Below are 20,372 nucleotides of genomic sequence, written 5' to 3'. Positions count from 1 at the left end.
ACGTCAAATCCCCAAAAACTTCCGTTAGGAGCGATCATTCTCGAACAAGCAGAATAAAGAGCAACACGTTGTTAGAGTTCGTCGCGACTTTTCTTTAATTTCGTTTCGACCGCAAACATTTATGGTCCTTCGCGAACCGAATAGTAGAACCGTGCGATTTCCCGATGGAATCGATCACCGCGAAACGGAATTCTCTCTTTGCGAAAGTGAAACGCGAACTCGAAACCGCGGAACGAGTGAAGACGCAAAACCCCTCACTCTCTGAGGTCCGGGAGCGTCTGGTGCGCCTCGAGGCGCTGGGGAACAGTTTTTTCGACGTCCAGGACCAGTTCGAGGACGGAACCTCAGCGACCACCTTGGAAAACCTAGTCTCGGTCTTCGACTACCGGAAGGAGTTTGAAGATCGGTACTATGCAGCGAAGGCGATCTACGCTGCCCTCGACGAAGGTTCCGGCGCCAGCGATCGATCGTTCGCTGAGCCGGCGAACAACCTAAAGACTGCGGTAGCGGCGCTGTTGGAAACGCAACGAGCGCTCCTGTCCAACCAAGCGGCCCACGCAGCCCAGCTGAACCAGATTCAGCAGGAAACCAACCTCCAGTAGGACAACCAGCTCAAGCGCAACCGGATCCCTTCATCAACGTCCGGCTTCCTCCAATCAACATCCCGAAGTACGCGGGAGTCCGGAAAGAATGGCTTTCGTTCAAGGACCTGTTCGTCAGCACCATCCACAGCAAGGAGTCGCTGCGGCCGTCACAGAAGCTGCAGTACTTGAAGTCGCTGCTGGAGGAGACGCAGCATCCCAAATCAGCTCATTCGGCATCTCGGATGACAACTACCCGCTGGCGTGGGACAAGCTGCTGAGGAAGTACGACCAGAAGAAGTACACCGTGTTCGCGCTTGTGAAGGAGTTCCTGGACCAACCTGTCGTGTCAGACGCAACCGCTGGCAACCTCCAGAAGCTGGTCACGACCTCGGACGAGGTAGTTCGGCAGCTCGACGTCTTGGGCGAGCAGTACCAGTCACGGGACCCCTGGCTGATCCAGCTGCTCCTGGAGAAGATTGACGAGGAGACGCAGGCGCTCTGGGCGCAAAAACTCGTCACCTTGGAGAACCCGAGCCTCACGGACTTCCTGAAGTTCCTTGAGGACCGGTGCGACGCCATCGAAACCTGCTCATCATTCACACGAAAGTGCACCTTGAGTGGAGCGGGGGCGAAGAAGGAGATACGGAAGCAGCCGGCCAAGCCAGCTGAGAAGAAGGTGCAGAGCTACGTCGCAACACCGCAGCCCTGCCCAAAGTGTTCCAAAGAGCACTTGCTGTTCCTGTGCGAAGCGTTCAAGGCGTCCAGCGTCGCCGACCGTCGGGAGTTGGTGCAGAAGTCCAGACTTTGCTTCAACTGCCTGAGGACGTCGCACACGGCAAAAACCTGTTCCTCGAAGCACACCTGCAAGACTGATGGATGCAACCAGCGTCATCATACGCTCCTCTGTCAACACGGCGGCAGACAGGCAGCTACCGCAGGGCTTCCGGGTCAACAGATAGCAGCGATGCCGGTCCAGCAACCGGCCATGGAAGCTCAACCCACGGTTCCGAGTTTCAAGGCGGAGGTCACCAGTGATCCAGCCGTCAAGATCACCGTTCTACCCACTGCGCTCGTCAAGCTGCGCGGTAAGAATGGTGTCTTCCACACTGCTAGGGCGATGATAGACTCGTGCTCTGGCGCGTCGCTGATAAGCGAGGCCTGCATGACGCGACTCGGGATCAGCCGGAGCAACGCGCGGTTCCCAGTAACCGGAGTTGCCGGGACACAAGCAGGAACCACCCGGGGAATGGCGCTGCTGGAGATTGCACCCCGTTTCAGCGACGAAGTGGTGATGAAGACGCAGGCGTACGTGCTTGAAGTGTTGGCTCCCCCCACACCGTGCCAAAGCTTCAAGCCCAAGCAATTGGAATTACTCCGAGGGCTCCAGCTAGCCGATCCGGAGTACTACAAAGCGGGACCGGTAGACGTCATCCTAGGCGCCGAGCTGTTCCTGCCAATTCTACAAGCGGGTCAGGTTACAGACGAGGACGGTCTACCCGTGGCCCAGAAGTCATCGCTCGGCTGGCTCGTCGCCGGCAAGTTCGGTGGTGAAACAATGCTGCAAACAAATTTGGTGTCCTTCACGGTGCAGCTAGATGTCAACATCGACCAGACGCTGCGCAAGTTTTGGGAAACCGAGGAAGTGCCTGCGGCCAAGGTACTCACCGCCGACGAGAAGCGCGCTGTTGACATCTTCAACACAACCACCAGGCGCAACGACGAGGGCCGATTCGTGGTTCGGCTCCCCTTCGACGACTCCAAGCCGGCATTGGGCGACTCGCTCGGTGCGGCACTCAGAAGGCTGCATGCGATGGAGCGGAAGTTCCTCTCGAATCCGCCGTTCAAGCAAGCCTACCGCAACTTCATGTCCGAGTACCAACAACTGGGACACATGGAGCTCATCCCGCAATCCGAAGTCGACAAGCACCCCAGCGAGTGCTTCTATTTGCCTCACCACGCAGTCCAGAAGGAGGACAGTTCAACAACGAAGTTGCGTGTCGTCTTCGATGGCTCGTGCAGAACCAGTTCTGGCGTGTCGTTGAACGACCGGTTGCTGATTGGTCCAAACAACAACGAAGACCTGTACGACGTCTACTGCCGCTTCCGCACCTACCCCGTGGTCTTCGTGAGCGACATCGAGAAGATGTACAGGCAAGTACGGGTGGACAAGCAGGACACGGACTTCCAACGGATCGTCTGGCGCGATGATCCCGACCAACCGGTGCAGCACTACCGTCTGACGACGGTGACGTACGGCACTTCAAGCGCAGCCTACTTAGCGACCGAGTCTCTCCGACAAGCGGCCCGAGACAACGCTGAGAAGCACCCCGTAGCAGCTGACAGGATCCTCAAAGGGTTCTACGTGGACGACCTGATGTCCGGCGCCGACACAGTCGAAGAAGCTCAAGAGCTAGCTGGCCAGATCACAACCATCCTGGGCAAAGCTGGATTCGTCCTCCGTAAGTGGTCCTCCAACGCACCCGAGCTGCTGGAGAACATCGCAGACAGCCGACAGGGACCAGTCCCTGTTGAGTTCACGAACGTGACAGCGTCAGTCAAGGCACTTGGGATTCACTGGTCTCCAACTAGTGACTGGTTCGAGTTCAAGGTCAACCTGGACATCAACAGCCCGAACACGAAGCGTCAACTCCTCTCCGACGCATCCAGGCTATTCGATCCGTTCGGATGGCTCGCTCCAGTGATCGTCAAGATCAAAATCATCTTCCAACTGCTGTGGCTGTACGACTTGCTGTGGGACGACCCGCTGCCACCCCTTCCCGAAGCAGATTGGAACACCATCAAGCAAACGCTTCACCTGCTGGAGCAGATTCGCGTGCCTCGCCGAATTCCAGCCTTCAACGGCAAGTTGCAGCTGCTCGGATTCTCGGACGCCTCGGAGTCGGCGTACTCAGCAGTCGTCTACGGTCGGTCTGCGGACCGCAACGGGAAAATCCACATCGTGCTGATTTGCGCTAAAACCAAGGTTGCGCCAATTCAGCAGATCTGCGTCCCAAAGCTCGAACTCAACGGTTCCTGGCTGCTGGCCGCCCTGATGAAGCGAGTCTTCCTCGCTTTGTGCCACCTCGAGCTGCAACACTTTGCCTTCACGGACTCGGCAATCGTACTGGAATGGTTGTCGGCACACCCTCGCAAGTGGAAGACTTTCGTCGCCAATCGAACGTCAGCGATCCTGGACTTCCTGCCCAGGAGCATGTGGCACCATGTGTCATCGAAGGACAACCCGGCCGACTGTGCGTCGCGAGGGATCTCGCCGCTCGAGCTGCTCAACCATCCGCTGTGGTGGGACTCCCCCCTACTGGGCTCACAGCGAGCAGTCGTTCTTGGAACACTGCGCAGCACCAGCACCGAAGGCACCACCCCTCGAAGAACGACAAATTCGCACATTCTGTCTGGAGATTGGCTCCCCCGCGTAGCAACTTCACCCTGGAGCGCTACCTTCTCGATCGGTTCTCCTCGCTACGCCGCTGCACTCGGACGCTGGCGACGATCCGACGGTTCCTGTTCAACCTGGCGCGACCGAAGGTGGAACGCTTAACCGGACCGCTGACACCGGCGGAACTCAAGGTAGCTGGTCTACAACTCGTGCGACTAGCACAACACGAAGCATTTGCGAAGGAGATTGCCTGCCTGCGCAAATCGACCGAGGTTTCCAACAAGAGCAAGCTGCGCCCGCTCTTTCCGTTCATCGACCGAGACGGAACACTTCGTGTCGGAGGAAGGCTGCAGAACGCCGACATCCCCTACGACATGAGACACCCGCCCATTCTGCCGCAGCAGCACCGACTGACAACACTTGTCATTCAAGACCTTCACCTGGACAACCTACACGCAGGGCCTACCTTGGTGATCTCAACCCTCAACCAGCGCTTTTGGGTGATGGGATGCCAAACGGTCGTGCGACAGCAACTGCAAAAGTGCGTTCGCTGCTGCCGAATGAAAGCCAGAACCGCTCAGCAGCTGATGGGAAGTCTTCCGGCGGTACGAACAACACCGGCCAGAGCATTCGTCCACGTCGGAGTCGACTACGCAGGGCCAATCCTCGTCAAGAGCGGCAACCCAAGGAAACCACACGTGACAAAGGGCTACATCGCAGTGTTCGTATGTCTCTGTACGAAAGCTGTGCACTTGGAAGTCGCCGGTGACCTGTCTACGAAGGCCTTCTTCGGTGCACTCAAACGGTTCATCGCCAGAAGGGGACTGTGCACCGAGATATGGTCCGACAACGGGACGAACTTCGTCGGAGCCGATCGGCAGATGCAGGAGTTTTTGAAACCGACGAGTTCAAGCAACAAGCCGCCCACTTCGCTGCCAACATTGGGATCAAGTGGACCTTCATTCCGCCTTCCGCACCCCACATGGGAGGATTGTGGGAAGCAGCGGTCAAGAGTGCGAAGACCCACCTGCGCAAGGTCCTGGGAAACGAGTCGGCCACCTACGAAGAGCTCTACACCATCCTGACGCAAATCGAGGCCTGCCTCAACTCGCGCCCACTTTGCGCCCTCTCCAACTCTCCCGATAGCTGCGAGGCCCTCACCCCGGACACTTCATCATCCAACAGCCGATGAACCTCCTGCCGGAACCCAGCGTTTCGGACGTACCGCGTAACCGACTGGACAACTGGCAGCTCGTCCAGCAGAAGGTGGAAGAAATCTGGACGCGTTGGCGCAACGAGTACGTGACGTCGCTGCAACCGCGCAGCAAGTGGCAATCGGAGATCGACAACTTGCAGGTCAACCGCTTGGTGCTGGTCAAGAACGAGAACACCCCGCCGGCCCAGTGGGAGTTGGCCAGAGTAGTTGCGACACACCCGGATCGCAATGGCATCGTGCGGACCGTCACGCTGCGCAGAGGAACAACGGAGTACCAGAGACCGATCCAGAAGTTGGTTCCACTACCGACTGATTGAGGCTACTGCCTCAAGGTGGGGAGGATGTTTGGGTAGAACCAACGCAGTGTGTAGAATTTGACTTAAACCCCTTAACCGTGTACAGTCCACTTCCCAACACAACATCACACACACACACACACACACTGACACAGAAAAAGGCCCAGTAAACGTCAAATCCCCAAAAAACTTCCGTTAGGAGCGATCATTCTCGAACAAGCAGAATAAAGAGCAACACGTTGTTAGAGTTCGTCGCGACTTTTCTTTAATTTCGTTTCGACCGCAAACACATACCAAACAGACTTGAAATTTTGGGCGAAAAACTTATTTAATGATAAAAAAGCTATTTTTATTTTTTTCGCGTACATATTTTTTGGATTAAAAGTTCTGATCATAACTTCCAACTTTGTCGGCTAGACATTGGACACAGGGTTACAAGGTCAAAATTTGAAAAATCTGGCAAAGCATCGATTAAAAATCTGGAAAAATCTGACAGACGAAAATCTAACAATTTTGAAAGATGAAGATGAGGGAGTACATGAATTAATTTAAAAGTGATTTTCAATTAAATTGGCTCATTTTAATCAAAAAGTTGTTCAAAATGGGCATTAAGTGAAAAATCTTGCAAAATCTGTCAATAACTGGCACAGAGAAGGGTGAATCTTTATTCTGGCTGTCACTTGAAAAATCTGGCATTCCCTGATTTATCTGGCAACCTGGCAACCCTGATTGGACGGTAAGCTGAAAAATTCAGCTATAAGGCGCATGATAATCTGGTCTCATCATAAATATTGTCAAAGCACGGACGAAGTCAAAGCTATTTTTCTAAACTGTGCTGGTGCTCAGCTGGTATTTGTTTTTTTTTTATCTTCTAGTTTTGTATTATACTGATCCCTCAAAAAATAAATACCCTTATTTTTTGAATTATTTTCCCCTAGCTCCAATCGACCGCTGGCACGCAGTGATGATTGATTCATGTCATTTCGTCGCCGTCGTGCTAACTTGTCGTACGTGCATTTTGGGCCAAATTGAGTTAAGAACGCCATTTTGTGCAGCCAATGCCTCATCTTCTAACCTTTACATATCCCCAAAATTCGATTTCAATCCTGAGATATTCAATAAAAACCAAAAAAGGTCAGACTTTTTTTTGTCACTTTTCATATGATAGATGTTCTAATCTTGTCGTGCTATCTTGACCCAGCCTGAAAGTTGATGTAAGTGCGACAATTGGCCAAAGGGATTTCAGGTCAGAACGCGTTTGACGCACGTACAAGTTAGACTACGGTAAACATTTGTAATTATAACCCGGGACACCAGAAACCAACTTCAACCAAACTTCGGGGCAATGCACATAATGGTCAACCAAACAAAACGTGTTTGTTATTGTTTACATCGCGTGCTCTCGTTTTTGTTTATTTCAAGGTCAAACATTAAAACGCGTTTTTTCTCGGAACATCGCGACACGTATGACATGATAGCACGACGACGTCGATTTTTGGGTGCAATCAGCCGTAATGATTAGGGCCGCTAGGGGAGTCCCCGCACCCAGTGTTGCTTCCCGCCATTTGTTATTCTGTCAGCCATTCTGTCAACAATGGCGGCAGCAATTGATGCAATTTGCATTAAATTTCCATGGCTAACGGCATCAACACCCATCGTCGTTCGGCGCGGATTACGGTGAGGTTGTGAAGAAGAAACCGTTTATGATTACTGACCAATCATCGCAGGACCCAGAATAAAAACCGCACACTAAATTGAGCAATTTGCGGGTGAAAAAAAAAAATAAACAAAGAAAAGTTTGTCGTCTTTCGATTTAGGCTGTCACGCTGGGCTCCCACCTTGCCAAGGTCGTTAAGCAAGGTGGGATTGAGGTGGACTGTCGTTATGTCTCGCCGTCAAGTAAACAACACTGTTGAGAATAACAATTTGAGAAGCTGATGATGATGATTTTAAGAGTCGTTATTATTTTTTTTTTGTTTAAATTGAAATATTTGACTTTTTTTAATAGGTACTAGGTGGTACATACACTGAAACCCCCATGGTTTGACACTACCACGGGTAGGTTTGACACCATCTTTCCACAGACGTTAGGTCCGTGAGGTCCTTGTAAAAAGTGACAATTCGTCACTTTTTAGGTTGACTTTGTCAAACCAACGAGGTACAAACTAAAAAGAGTCAAACGAAAAAGTGGGGGTTACTCATTCTTGCACACACATCAAAAATTACTAAGGATTTTTTTTAACCGAACTTAAGGGGTTACATACGTGTAAATCGGCAAAAATGTCAGAGGTTGGTATGAGCACACAATCGTACTTTTTGTAAATCAATTTTCAGGGCATTAACATATACATTTTCATATATTAACACAACAAATTTGAGGACATCTGGCTGTATCATTGCCGAGATATAGCTATAACCCAATCAAACCGTTCTCCACTTGACGGGTTCATTCCGCTTCGAATTCCGCTTCGAAAATTGTTTCGAAATTTTCTAAACGGAATCTCCGGTTGGACTCCGTTTCAATTCCGTTTGACCATTTTTGCACAAGGGCGACACCTGCTGGTGTAAGACGGAACCTCGGTGACATTTCGCCGCGATTCGCCGAAGCGGTTTTTCTTTGAGTGTATTTGTGAGGCGGCTTTCTAAGAAACGTCAAACATGTTTGATCTTGGACTTTTCTCAAAAGTCGTTGTGGGAGCTTTCGTGACGTGATGGAAAATGGCGTATCCTCCTCCTCCCAAGGTGAGTTGGATATTTTCTTCAATTAATTCGAAACGGAGTGGACTTAGGACTTGGTGCAATAATCAACATTACAAATTTTATTCCCTCCTCCTTTCAGATGCAGCTTCCCGGCCAAACTCAGCAGCAGCAGCAGTTCCGGCCAACAAGGGCGCAAGATAGCAACAGCCAATCAGAGGCGGCTTCAGCCATTTTCTGGATGCCAAGCGCTTAGAGGGGACCCCACTGATTGAGCTCTTGGAGAAGCAGATAGCGTCCTGCATCGAAGCTGCCATCGCCGAGCGCAAGAACGCCGATAAGGTAGTGGAACGTCCGTGCCAGCTGCCATCGGCGAGACCAGCCACCGATTTCACTCTACAACGGACAAGATACTAGCGAGCCGGTGAACCAATACACGGCGCTTTTCGAGGACGATGCACCGAACCCTTTCCAAATATGTCGTCGAGATCAGCGACAAGGGAACGCTCCCGATCGTGAACACTCCGCCCATGCGTTTTTTGGAGAGGACACCTAAGATGCTTGCCAAGAAGCGTACCCGCCGCACACCAAGGTCGAGGTTCTGAAGACTTCCCGCTTTGATCTGACCAACCTACTGGAGCTGCTCGACGATGGCGATGGCCAGAGATCTAAAGTGTCAACCAATGCGCCAAGAATGACGTCGTTGTGAACCGCCTCGATAGGAACAAAAAAATCTGTGCAATATGTTAACTCTGCTAAACAAAAAAAAAATAAAGCGGGCTCGGGGTTGGGATGCGTTTTAATGAACGATTAGTTAAAGGGACAATAAAAAATGTAAAATCATAAAAAAGTTTAATCTATTTCTATGCTTGAATTCCAATTTCAAATGGATTCAACAAAAACAAAAAAGAAAACCAGCAAGAAAAAACAAGAAGAAGAAGCAACTGTCAAAGCCAACACGTCCATTCCGTTTCGATTCCGTTTGAATTCCGCTTGAACCGATTTGCGGCGAAAACTCAAACGGAACCGGTTGTTGCGTTTGAAACGGAATGCGTTTTAGAATCTAAAACGAACACTGTTTAGAATTCGAATCGAACTTTTTTCGCTCAAGCGGAATTCTAAACGGAATTCAAACGGAACGCGCTGAGTGGGAAGGCTTTCTAGTCAGAAATTTACCAACACATTCAAAGTATGTTTACATGACAGCTGGACGTTTGTTTGCATCAGGTTTCCTATCTCTTTCTAGCAAAAATTTTTGTCAGGCGACTTCTAGCTTTTTTTGACTGACTGCCCGATATGTCAGCCAACATACTTCGCAGGGCTGTGACAGCTACAGCTCGATCATTGTTTGCATCAGGACACTGTGACGAGGAGTTCGTCATTTTTGAGTTAAATTATATTTTTTTCACTGGGCCTAGAAAGCCTTATTTAAAGTTAGCAGTTTCAAAAAACGGGTGCCACGATACCTCAACACTGCTTTGACCGAATCGGCTCAAAATTTTGGTGAAGACTCGTTAAATCGGTCCCGTGTGCGTGACGAAAGACAATTTTGAAAAACTTAATTTAAAAAAATATATATAAAAATATTTTTTTGTTTGTGATGTAAAAAATACTCAGTTTTTGATTTTTGCATTTTTTAAAAAAGCAAAATTTCAAAATCGGACTTTGTCATGCACACAGAGGATATGTCTTGGGAGTCTTCACCCTAAATTTCAACCATTTTGGTCCATCCCATCTCGAGATATAGTGGCACCCATAAATCAACTCGGTGTTTATAGAAAAACATTCACAAAGTTAGTCAGTTCGCTTGACGGATGGCAAAATTTTGAATTTAAATCGTCTCTTACTCAGTTTAGTCACGAAATATCTTCATGAAACTTTCAGGAGTTATTGGAAATCATCTTTTTAGAGGATTTAGTGAATTTTCTGTAAAATGAAATTTCGTGATTTTCTACATGTATAAGGCTTTCTAGGCCCAGTGAAAAAAATATAATTTAACTCAATAATGATGAACTTCTCATCACAGTGTCCTGATGCAAACAATGATCGAGCTCGAGCTGTCACAGCCCTGCGAAGTATGTTGGCTGACATATCGGGCGGTCAGTCAAATAAACCAGCTAGAAGTCGCCTGACAAAAAACATTTGGTAGAAAGAGATAGGAAACCTGATGCAAACAATCGTGCAGCTGTAATGTAAACATACTTAGAATGTATTGGTAAATTTCTGACTAGAAAGCCTTATTTAACCCCTCAATAGAGGTATCCACGCGCGAGAGTGTGTTAGTTTGGAGTTTAGTTACACGCAGACACAGGCAAATCGAGTAGAATGATTCGTCTGTCAAAATCAGCTGTGTCCTTTGTTATACCACGAGCACGTGGTAAACAGCTGGTTTTTACAGGCGACTAGTCTACTCGATTTGCGTATGTCTGCGTAAAAATAGTGTAAACAAAATCAGCTGCTTGAAATTCAGCCAATCACAATCGATCAAAACCAAAACAATACTTTAAATACGAATACTAACACAGAATTATGGTGTGCGTGAGAGAAACCGTGGAGATCTCTATAAGGCTTTTTAGTCAGAAAATACCAATACATTCAAAGTATGTTTACATTACAGCTGCACGATTGTTTGCATCAGGTTTCCTATCTCTTTCTACCAAATGTTTTTTGTCATGCGACTTCTAGCTGGTTTTTTTGACTGACCGCCCGATATGTCAGCCAACATACTTCGCAGGGCTGTGACAGCTCGAGCTCGATCATTGTTTGCATCAGGACACTGTGACGAGAAGTTCATCATTATTGAGTTAAATTATATTTTTTTCACTGGGCCTAGAAAGCCTTATAAGGATTGACAGGAGTTCGGCTTTTATGAACTCTGAGTGATTTGGATGTGCGTGTACAATTATGGGGTTGACCATTTAGATACACGTTTTCAGGGATTTTTTTTTCTTCAAAGCACAAGAATACATTTTAACAACTTTTTTAAAGAAAAGAAAAGAAAAAAACTGATAGAGTAAAATTATTAAAGTTATAGTTATAGAGTTTTATTAAAGTTGTAGTAGAAGCCTGATCGAAACAAGGTCCACGCAATGTTGTTAGCTAATCAAATTAAAATCCAGGCAAATGGTTTCAGCTATCATCTCTTTCATCTCGAGGATGAAATTAATTTTGACTAAGACAAAGTTCAAGCTCGACGCCAACCGGAAGCCGTTTGAAGCCAAACTACCGCAGTGATATTTTCAAATTTTCTTCGGCCTCAAAAAGGCTTATACCGAGCTCGAAGCAAATTTGCGCCAATACATTCCACGCTATCGACCGCTCCAGGCTTGCCACAGAGAGAAGCCCCCTTCTTCGCGCTCCGGGTATCGAAGAAATGTTTGGCATATTTGTCTTTCGACTTCTTCCCAGCCCAACTCCCGCGGAGGTTAAAAGCTTCTAAATAGTCCCGAAAAACTTGTTCCTTTTGCTAGGAATGTCCTTGCTTGGCGCGACCAGCTGTGGCCGCTTTCTGCTCAAATATTTGAACGCACACACATTCAAAGCTAGAACAGCAGATGGAAAGCCAAAAAGTGGGGAATCAATTGAAAAGTTTCTTCGACTCCATCCTCGAAAACTATTCCCGCAGCCATTTCTGCGCTCTCTGGTCTGGTGGACATCTCCGAGAATTCTGAAAGTTGCCTGGCTTACTTGGAATTTTCGGCAAACAATAGAAATTTGCCATAATGGACGCGCGCAGCTGTCAAACAAGGTGCCATAATGGCGTCCTCGATGGCCTACCCCAAAAAGGTGGGAAGAAAACATCAAATACACGGAGGAAGAGCATGAGCATGAGCATGAGCATGAGAGACCACCCATGGTTGTCCTTCTCCGTTGCTGAACAGGACCGTAATATCCCATCAGTACAACTGGTCACACGCTTCAACGATCAAATGATGTTTCCCTTATCAACAGCATGCATGAATGCGCTGAAAAGATAAAACATCACGATCATCAAAACTAGAGCCGGTGCGAATAGGAAACAGTCGTTGGCCACCAACGGCGCCCGCCATGTCAGTTTGTAGATCTCGAGGGGATGGGACGGGAATGTTAGTTAGCACAGGCTGCTACCAAGGGTGGGTTCTATACGATATCCACACCCCCGCGTGTGCCGGAAAACTACTTCTACTTGGGATTTTGTTAGTGGGGAAGGGTAATGGCCAGGATTCATCATAGAGGATGATGATGTGGCCCAATAATCAAACATCAAATACACGGAGGAAGAGATGCAAAACCAGACAAGAAAGAAAAGCTTATTACGGGAAATCCTGATTTTGCCGAAAGAAGCTTTGAGTAACAAAGAACGCGCGATATCGTCGAGGAGGAAAAAAAAACGGGTGAAATTCAAATTGCAGATGAGATTATTCCATTACAGCAGGCTGTGTGTGATTCAATATTCACGATACGATTGTGAATATGCGCGCGAGTGAGTGTGAGAGAGAGCGTTGCTGCGCTTCGTGTCATTTGAGGATAGGGTGTGTGGGGGAGAGTGTCAAAAATGTTTGTGTTTATTTAAATAATTTGGGGGAATTGTTAAATTGAGGTCCGATAATTCTGTAAAATACATTTGTTTCTGTATAGCTAGCATGGTTGCTTTGAATAACAGTCGGCTCTTTGGTTTTTTAACCAAACCATCGAGGGAAGGGTTCATCTAGTTAGGAGAATTTCGAGACTATCTGAGCATCGAAGCATGCAATTTGGAGGGACTGAAGAAACCGGGGGGATGGCAACCCTATTCCGACCTTAGCAAACTGACAACACTCGACATTAGCACGGTTGTCAATTGAGAGCCCACAACAAACGCACTAGCTGTCAAATGGTAGCCCATAACAAATCATTGCTTGGGGTTTTGATTTTCAAATTTCCCGCAATTCAAACGATAAATATTTGAAAAAACACGAGAATTGTGTTGCTGATGGTAAATTCTATCGTATCCTTGGAGATTCCATTCCAATATTGGCTGAAAATTAGTATTGAAAAATGTGATTTTTCTGTTTACCTTTTTTTGCTTTTTTTCTTTGGGTCGATCAAACCTGATCAAACAGTGCACCCGTACACTAAGAATCGGCATTACACATTTTTCAGTTTGGTTTTACACATTTGCATGGTACTTTTGAGTTTAACCAGAATAACACACTTCGTGTTACCAAAGTAATATGTATAATACTGATTCTTAGTGTTTGTTATCTGAACTTCCAAGATGGCGGCTTCTTCGCTACCCAATCGATAGATTAAGCAATATTGAGACAACGAGGATCGACAACCAGAGAGTCAACTGCGTGACGATAAAAATATATTTTGACTGAAAACAAAATTTAATAGTCCAACAATTTCCTGATTACAGCTGACCTCCAGCAACAGGCACGCGTCCCGTCCCCTTTAAAAAGAGCCGCTACGAATGCGTACTAACAAATCGATAAATTCCTTCTCGAATGCAAACAGAAGAAGCAAAAAAAAAAAACGCAATTTTCAGTATGAAAGGAAGAAAGTTTTTTTTTGTGAGTGTGTCGAATTTTATTTAAAAGAAAGTCGAACAAACCAATTCAGGACGACTTCTCTCTTCATTACCGATTCCGGCTGGTTGAACATGGGGTTCGGGTATTTTTACATCTTCCGGAAAAGTCTGAAGCGTTTCTTTTTCTTTCGAAAAAGGCCGCAGATAAAAAGGGGAGAATTGAGGGGAAATTAATAAAAATATTTTGACTCCATTTAAGTGATGTGCTCCTGAGTTGATTAATCCTTAAATCATTATATAATGTGTGATTATTTTGAGTATGTTTTAATCTGCGTGTACATCTTCCATATGGGAAGAGATATCTCTTGTCAGAATACACACTAATTTGAGGTTAGGTAAAACATTTATAATTGATGTATCAATTTGAGATTTTAATCTTAACAAAACCAAACTGCACTCACCGGTGATCCGAAGTTGTGTCCAATTTCGTGGGCCAACGTCACGTGCGAAACGGCCGGTGGCACGTGCTTGCCATAGTTGAGCAGCGTCACGATGCCGGTGTTGAGCGACTTGAGCGATCCTCGGTAGTGCTGGGGGACAAAAATGAAAATAAAATTAATTTTAAATCGATATTTACTTGGCAACGTTTCGGACGAAAAGAAAAAACTGTAAATCATCTGGGAAGAAATTCCGGAGGGACCTTGAAGCCAGGCTTCTTCGAGGTCACGGCGTGTTGGTTTCTTGCCAAATGTCCCTCGGGGGCCTTGCAAACGCAGTTAGCGCGTGGAAAAGTTGGCGCTTGTTTGCGGTTCACAGCCCTCAGGACGCATGCCAAGGGCAAATCCTTCCGGCATCGTGACCTTCCGCTTTTGATGTTTTGTTTGCCGTATAACAATTTCAACAATGGACAATGGATGGGGAATGTTTTCTGAGTAAGCTGAGAAAGCTGGCAAATTAAGTTTTGTAGTTCAATTTCAACGTCATTTTGTCTGTGACATGCTATCAACTGCTCCACGCCAGGCACCGATGCATTTAATGGTTTTATAATAATGAATAATTTCACATTTTGGAGGCAATTTTTTCGGTGTGGCATTTTTCCACTTCCGCGTACCACTCGTTCGCAAAGGAATTTCCGGCACGGCCTCCACTGACAACGGCTGGGGCGTGAAAATGCAACACTTTTGCACCACTTTATGTGTTGTGCGTACCCGGGAAAAAAACGGCTGAAAATATTTTCCCAACGTGTGGTCACATTCACACCACTTTGGTGCCATACATTTTTCGAGGAATTTTGTTTTTTTTGTCGATGCTTGATGGAATTTTTTGCTCTGTTGAAACACATTTTCCAATGCATCGGAAATAAATTGGATCAAATTGATCAATTCAAGAAAGCGAGCGCTCACTGTTGCAATGTGACAGATAAACGGTAAAAACGATTAAAGTAAAATCCCGTTTCTCAGAAAGTTATTTGGGTTTAAACCGCGCGTAAATTTAGCCAGGCTAAATTTAAGAGGACTTTCCAGGAAGTTACCGCAAAGCGTGAGAAGGTATTAAAAGCGATCCACCACTTGCGTCACACCTCGAGCTCGTTATCAACGATAGGGTTGTAAACTTCAAATGGTGCACATCAAACGCCAAGTAATTTGAGACAGAACCAGTTGGTTTTCCTGTGTTGGGGGTTGGAAAAATGACAATAATTCCTTTAATGAAACTTTTGTCAAACAAAGGCTACTTTAAATAATCTAAGTTGTGTTAAATCTCAACTTGTGTGGAAAATTCGATCAGAGCCAGAATTGGGTACAAAAATGCAAATTTTTGATCGATGATAGGATTTATGTACTTCTCAACCGAGATTTGTTTATTTTTCAATGGAACACTGTCGTCCAGGCCCACCTCAAAAAGTACTTTTTTTAGTTTTAAGCTCGGATTGATGTGATGATTAGGGCACTCGCACTCCCATCCGGAAGCTATATCACATTACCCTCTTGTCGACACGCTCGTTTCATTCCGGTCACATCCGCTTAGCATAATTAATCCAAATTGAAACGAAAACTGTCACCTTCAATTTTCACCTTTTCCAGAAGTAGTCGGAGCGTCACTGCGATTGCGATGGTCAGTTTGGTGATCACAGATCGAAAATTGATTAGTTTTTTTGGTACGTAGAATTAGGTTTTACGTATACACGATTTGGAGGTTAGAAAATTTAATGAATGCACTGTTTACATACATGGATCTAGGGCAGTTCAATGCGATAGTCGATTTTGTTCGGAAAAAAATCGATGGAGACCATGTAAACAGTGCACGCGAGCTGTCAAATTGCAGTTTCTACCCAACTTTGAGTATCTTCAGTTATTGAATTGATAAGTCAACCTGCACAGTAAAATGGATTAGTAAAGTTTTGAGACAAGAAGAGTCGCATGTCTGTGACGATGAATTCGTTTACAGAGAGTGTTCCCTAATTAAATTAAATATATTTGCTTTCCTCCAACTGTAGGATTACCGGTTCACGATTCCCCTCTGGCTTATGTCACCTACCCTTTGTTTTTCAAAGTTTTTCTACCTAGCTGCCCCATGTCACCCCTTTTTCTGACGGGGGCAATGCTACAATACCTTGTTTTTCCTCAGCGTGTTGAAATTTTATTTATTTTCAAAACACTCACACACTCCACTGCCGGGACACGTTCGACACTAATCCGCAAATAAAACGTGCCGCCAGTAGCAGTCCTGCATCCTTGCACTATCGGGCTCAATATTTGCGTGCCCTAACCTCAAACGCGTCGATATTTGCCGCGAGCACTCTATTCTGACAGATGAGCGACGCCTGGCGGTGGAAATTGCTACTACCACAACAGCGGATTATCGCGGGAAGCTTGCCCAGCAGTGCAATGAAAGCAAAACGACTGAAATAAATCGAAACAATGCTGACAATTTTGGATGAAAGAAACCAAAACCAACACAAAATGTCAAAAGACATTGCAAATATTTTATCTGGAAGGAAAAGGCAAAGGCAAGTCAGAAAAGATTACGCTCGGCGTGAAAATTCACGCACTTCCGCGAGTTATTCTTCCGAAAAGAGAGTAAAAAAAACTGCGACTTTTTACGGCTTGGACGTGCCCTTCGTGCAAAATGGAAGGGTGGCGGTGTTTTTTTGCCTACTTTTATTTTTGTAAGAGGCCAAAAGTGCGCACGTACAGGTCGCGTTTACTTTGCTTTTCTTTATTTTGGGGGTGTGAAAATTGTCAATATTTTCTTTGTTGTGCGAAGGACATTTTGGGGTTTGTAGTCGTGGCATGGAATTTAAGAATGGGACCATCCATAAACCACGTGGACACTTTGTTGGAAATCTCTTACCTCCCTTTGTGGGCAATTGTCCATACAAAAAATGTAGTTTGTGAGGAGCGTGGACAATCGCAATGTTTTGCAATGTGAATTTAATTGCTAACTTAAAGTACTGCAGAATAATTTAATTTTCCTAAGGCTTCAAAATTTACAAAAAAGAGTTTTCCAAAGTTATTTTTGAATGCTTTTACTTGGTATTTTCATCAAAAATTGCGTAAATTTACCTCAATATGAGTATAACAACTTATCCACTCAAACAATTCCACTCTATCGAAGAATCCACTGTCAAGTTGACAGTGTCAATAGACAAATCCAGCGAAAGCTCAACGCTGCTTTTTGATGGTGAGAGATTTGACAGCTCCCATACTAAATGTCTCGATTTTCATACTTTTTGTTAATTATCTTTTAAAATAAAATACTTAACATATGAAAACTATATATTTTTGGTGCCCAAAATTCCTGCTGAATTGAATGGTGTACTTATCTCGATTGCAAATTTTTTGAGCAGTTTTCATTTTAATAATATTCTAGACACATTTTGTGCACCTAATCAATCAATACTTTTTACTATAAATAATCATTTTATTGCTTAAAATTGAGTTTTCCTAAGCTCCCATATTCAAATACATGGAAGCTGTCATTTCTAACACCATTGGCCACCTAGCGGCCATTTCAAACTGGATTCATCTATTAATTCTTTTCCAATTAGGTTTTACGCCGACTCGATTTGGAGGTTAGAAATTTGACAGCTTGGCTGCACTGTTTACATTATTTGCACGTGTGTCTCTGTAAAAATGTGTGTGCGTGTGCGCTCGTGACGTCACGCTGTAAAACCTAATACGGTATCAACGTAATCTGAGTAATCCCTGATGATCGTGTAGTTACGCTTTTTATTTTGAATTGGAAGTAGTCACCCAGTGTAACGACTGGCCCTCAATTTTCAACTAACAAAAAACACAATTTGACATTTGACAAACGGTCATATGCCATCGCAATCAATCAACCAAAACGCTATCCATGACTGTAAACATGACGAATCGGAAGTGATAAATTTTCACACTTCTCGAGGGAGTGTCAGCTGCTCTCTGACAAACCTGTGCACGCCAAAAACAAACGACCCGCAATCGATATTGTACTTTAATTTGAGCGCGCGTGATTTGATTGCGTTCTTTTGGCGATAGAACGCAAACGTCAAAGGTAGTGTTGCCAGTGCTTTTCGGTTTCGTAAAGAAGCGTTACCATTTGCTTGTGTAATTTTCTTTTTCTTTTTTCTTTACAAAACAGAAGGTCTCACGCGGAGGCGTGTAACTCCAAGATAAAAAGCTTTTACGTGTCCGAGAGGTTTTGTTGGATTTTTTTTCCACCCGTCACTCGATTGTATCTTGCAAACACCCTTTTTTTCGGGCACTGGGTGTCCCGAATGGAGCCATAATTCTTCGGTTGTTGTGCCGGAGATGAAAACGAGGTGTGCGTGGGGAACGACAACCGGATGTAAAGAATCTAGGTTTACGCGCCTGGAAAGTAGACTTCCTGATCCCTCGGGGGGGTCGCTCGGTTCTCGGTATCTCAAGATGGCACCACTGCTGCGTGGTGTGAAAAATGACCGTAATCGCGAAAAGTCAGCCCCTTTAAGATTGTTGTTTACGCTGGTTCGTCGGCGTCGACGACGGGGGCTTGTCGCAGGCTTAAAGTGAAGATTAGAGAGCTTAAAGCTCTTGCTTGGGTAAGAGAATAATTAGTGTCGTCCAAGTGACAGAGATGCTTTGTCACTGCCATCTTTGATCGGCTTTGTATTCTTGTACACGCATGTCGTGGCCTACCTCACGATTTAGTACGTGCTTTGGCCGCCAGAGTGTGCTCTCCTTATGTAATACCCACAATTAGAGGCTTACACGTGTCTCATTCAACGCAAGTCTTTCATTTTTACGCGGCGTTCGTAGGAATGATCCCGTTTTGATCCTATTACGGACAACAAAGCACTCGAACGACCATGTCTTTGATATCCTAATTAGGTGTTTCCGCTCGGTAATAGACCACCCACGTGGGTCCTGTTGCTTTTCGTATTCGAACAACTCGCCTCTGGTAATCAATCTTTCCACGTGTGGTCACTCTTCTTTCAGGACCAGGCTACCATGACGAATATTTTCATGTCTTTTTTTTCTACGCCTCTCGCGCCTCAATGGCGGCTATTTTTTGTACTGATGTGATGTGAGTGTGTTTGTGTGGGAAACTTTTGGCCCTAATGACGAGGAGGGGATACTCCACATTCAGTCAAGATCTGATTATGTTGGCCTAACTGGAGTTCGTAATTAATGTTCTACAATGACGCGCGAGCGCTAGGACCAAGCGGGGACATGTGTGCGAGCAACTGGAACTGACAGCATAGCCCGTGTGCCCCAAGCTGGCAGAGGGCTGATAAATGATGATGAAAGAGATAATCGGTGGGGTGGCAGTCCCCAAGAGCGTAAGCGTGGATGAATGGTTCTGTGGTTTCATTCAAAAGAATTTCTAGATTTGGACGAAGGACCGCAAATTTTTTATTAACTCGGTTTTGTTCTGCCACAGTTTTTTGGTTTGAAATATGTGTTTAAAGTTCACTACATCATCAGCAAGAACAGCCCCGATGAAAAAAGTATGGTGCACGTTGGTTTAACTCAATGTAGGTATTTTCTTGCCAAAGTGTAGTGCACGGCTAGAAATATTGGAAGCTAATCCGGTAAACCTTTGTTATCGAATTTGTAAACATTGAAATGCAATCAAAATGGTAAAAAAAAAATCCGATTTTGAATAACAACGCTGTCGATTTTGAAAACATTTAAATGTTTAAATCGAGCAAAACAATGTAATAGGGCCGAAGCCGAAGTGTTAAAAATCCTGCTCACGTCAGTTTATGTTTACATTAGGAAAGGCAGAATAGACTCTTTGTTTACACTTCGGCTTCGGTCCTTTTACAATGTCTTGCTAGAATTGTTCTCAGCTCAAAAACAAGGAAAATTATATTGGTTTCAGGGATAAATGTTTTACACTGAGATTTTTTTGGGAAATTTTGTTAAAATCACTCGACTACTCGCAAAATAATGCCGAAAGGGATTGCGAGCATTTAAGCATGCCTGAGTATAGGTTCGGTTTCGAGTGATTCAATTAAAACTTAGTCACATTGAAAGCCCAGACAATTTTACTAACAGTGTTGTGTTGTAACATTCGTGAAAAATGGCATAGGTGTCAAACGAAATGAATTCGCTGAACCCCTAATTGAAAAAAGACTCATTCCCATCGACATTATTTAATAGCCCTGTCATCCCCGCAATAATTGCGCCGAGATTAGCGAAATTTCTCACGCTCCAAGTTCAAGTTT

The 20,372-nt window shown here is 45.5% G+C and overlaps 1 protein-coding gene across 2 annotated transcripts in view; it reads right to left on the bottom strand.

The window, feature by feature from the left end:
- The window catches only part of LOC6051155, a 263,249-nt gene that overhangs the window by 13,213 nt on the left and 229,664 nt on the right, over nt 1–20,372 (bottom strand). For both annotated transcript variants that reach the window (XM_038248624.1, XM_038248626.1), the window contains exon 9: nt 14,140–14,268. In XM_038248624.1, coding sequence (XP_038104552.1) covers nt 14,140–14,268 — 129 coding nt within the window. The remainder of the gene's footprint in view (nt 1–14,139; nt 14,269–20,372) is intronic.

The sequence above is a fragment of the Culex quinquefasciatus genome, chromosome 1 (assembly GCF_015732765.1).
Source record: "Culex quinquefasciatus strain JHB chromosome 1, VPISU_Cqui_1.0_pri_paternal, whole genome shotgun sequence".
Classification (NCBI taxonomy): domain Eukaryota; kingdom Metazoa; phylum Arthropoda; class Insecta; order Diptera; family Culicidae; genus Culex; species Culex quinquefasciatus.
The sequence above is the reverse complement of the archived record's forward strand: the minus strand, read 5'-3'. Positions and strand labels throughout refer to the sequence as shown.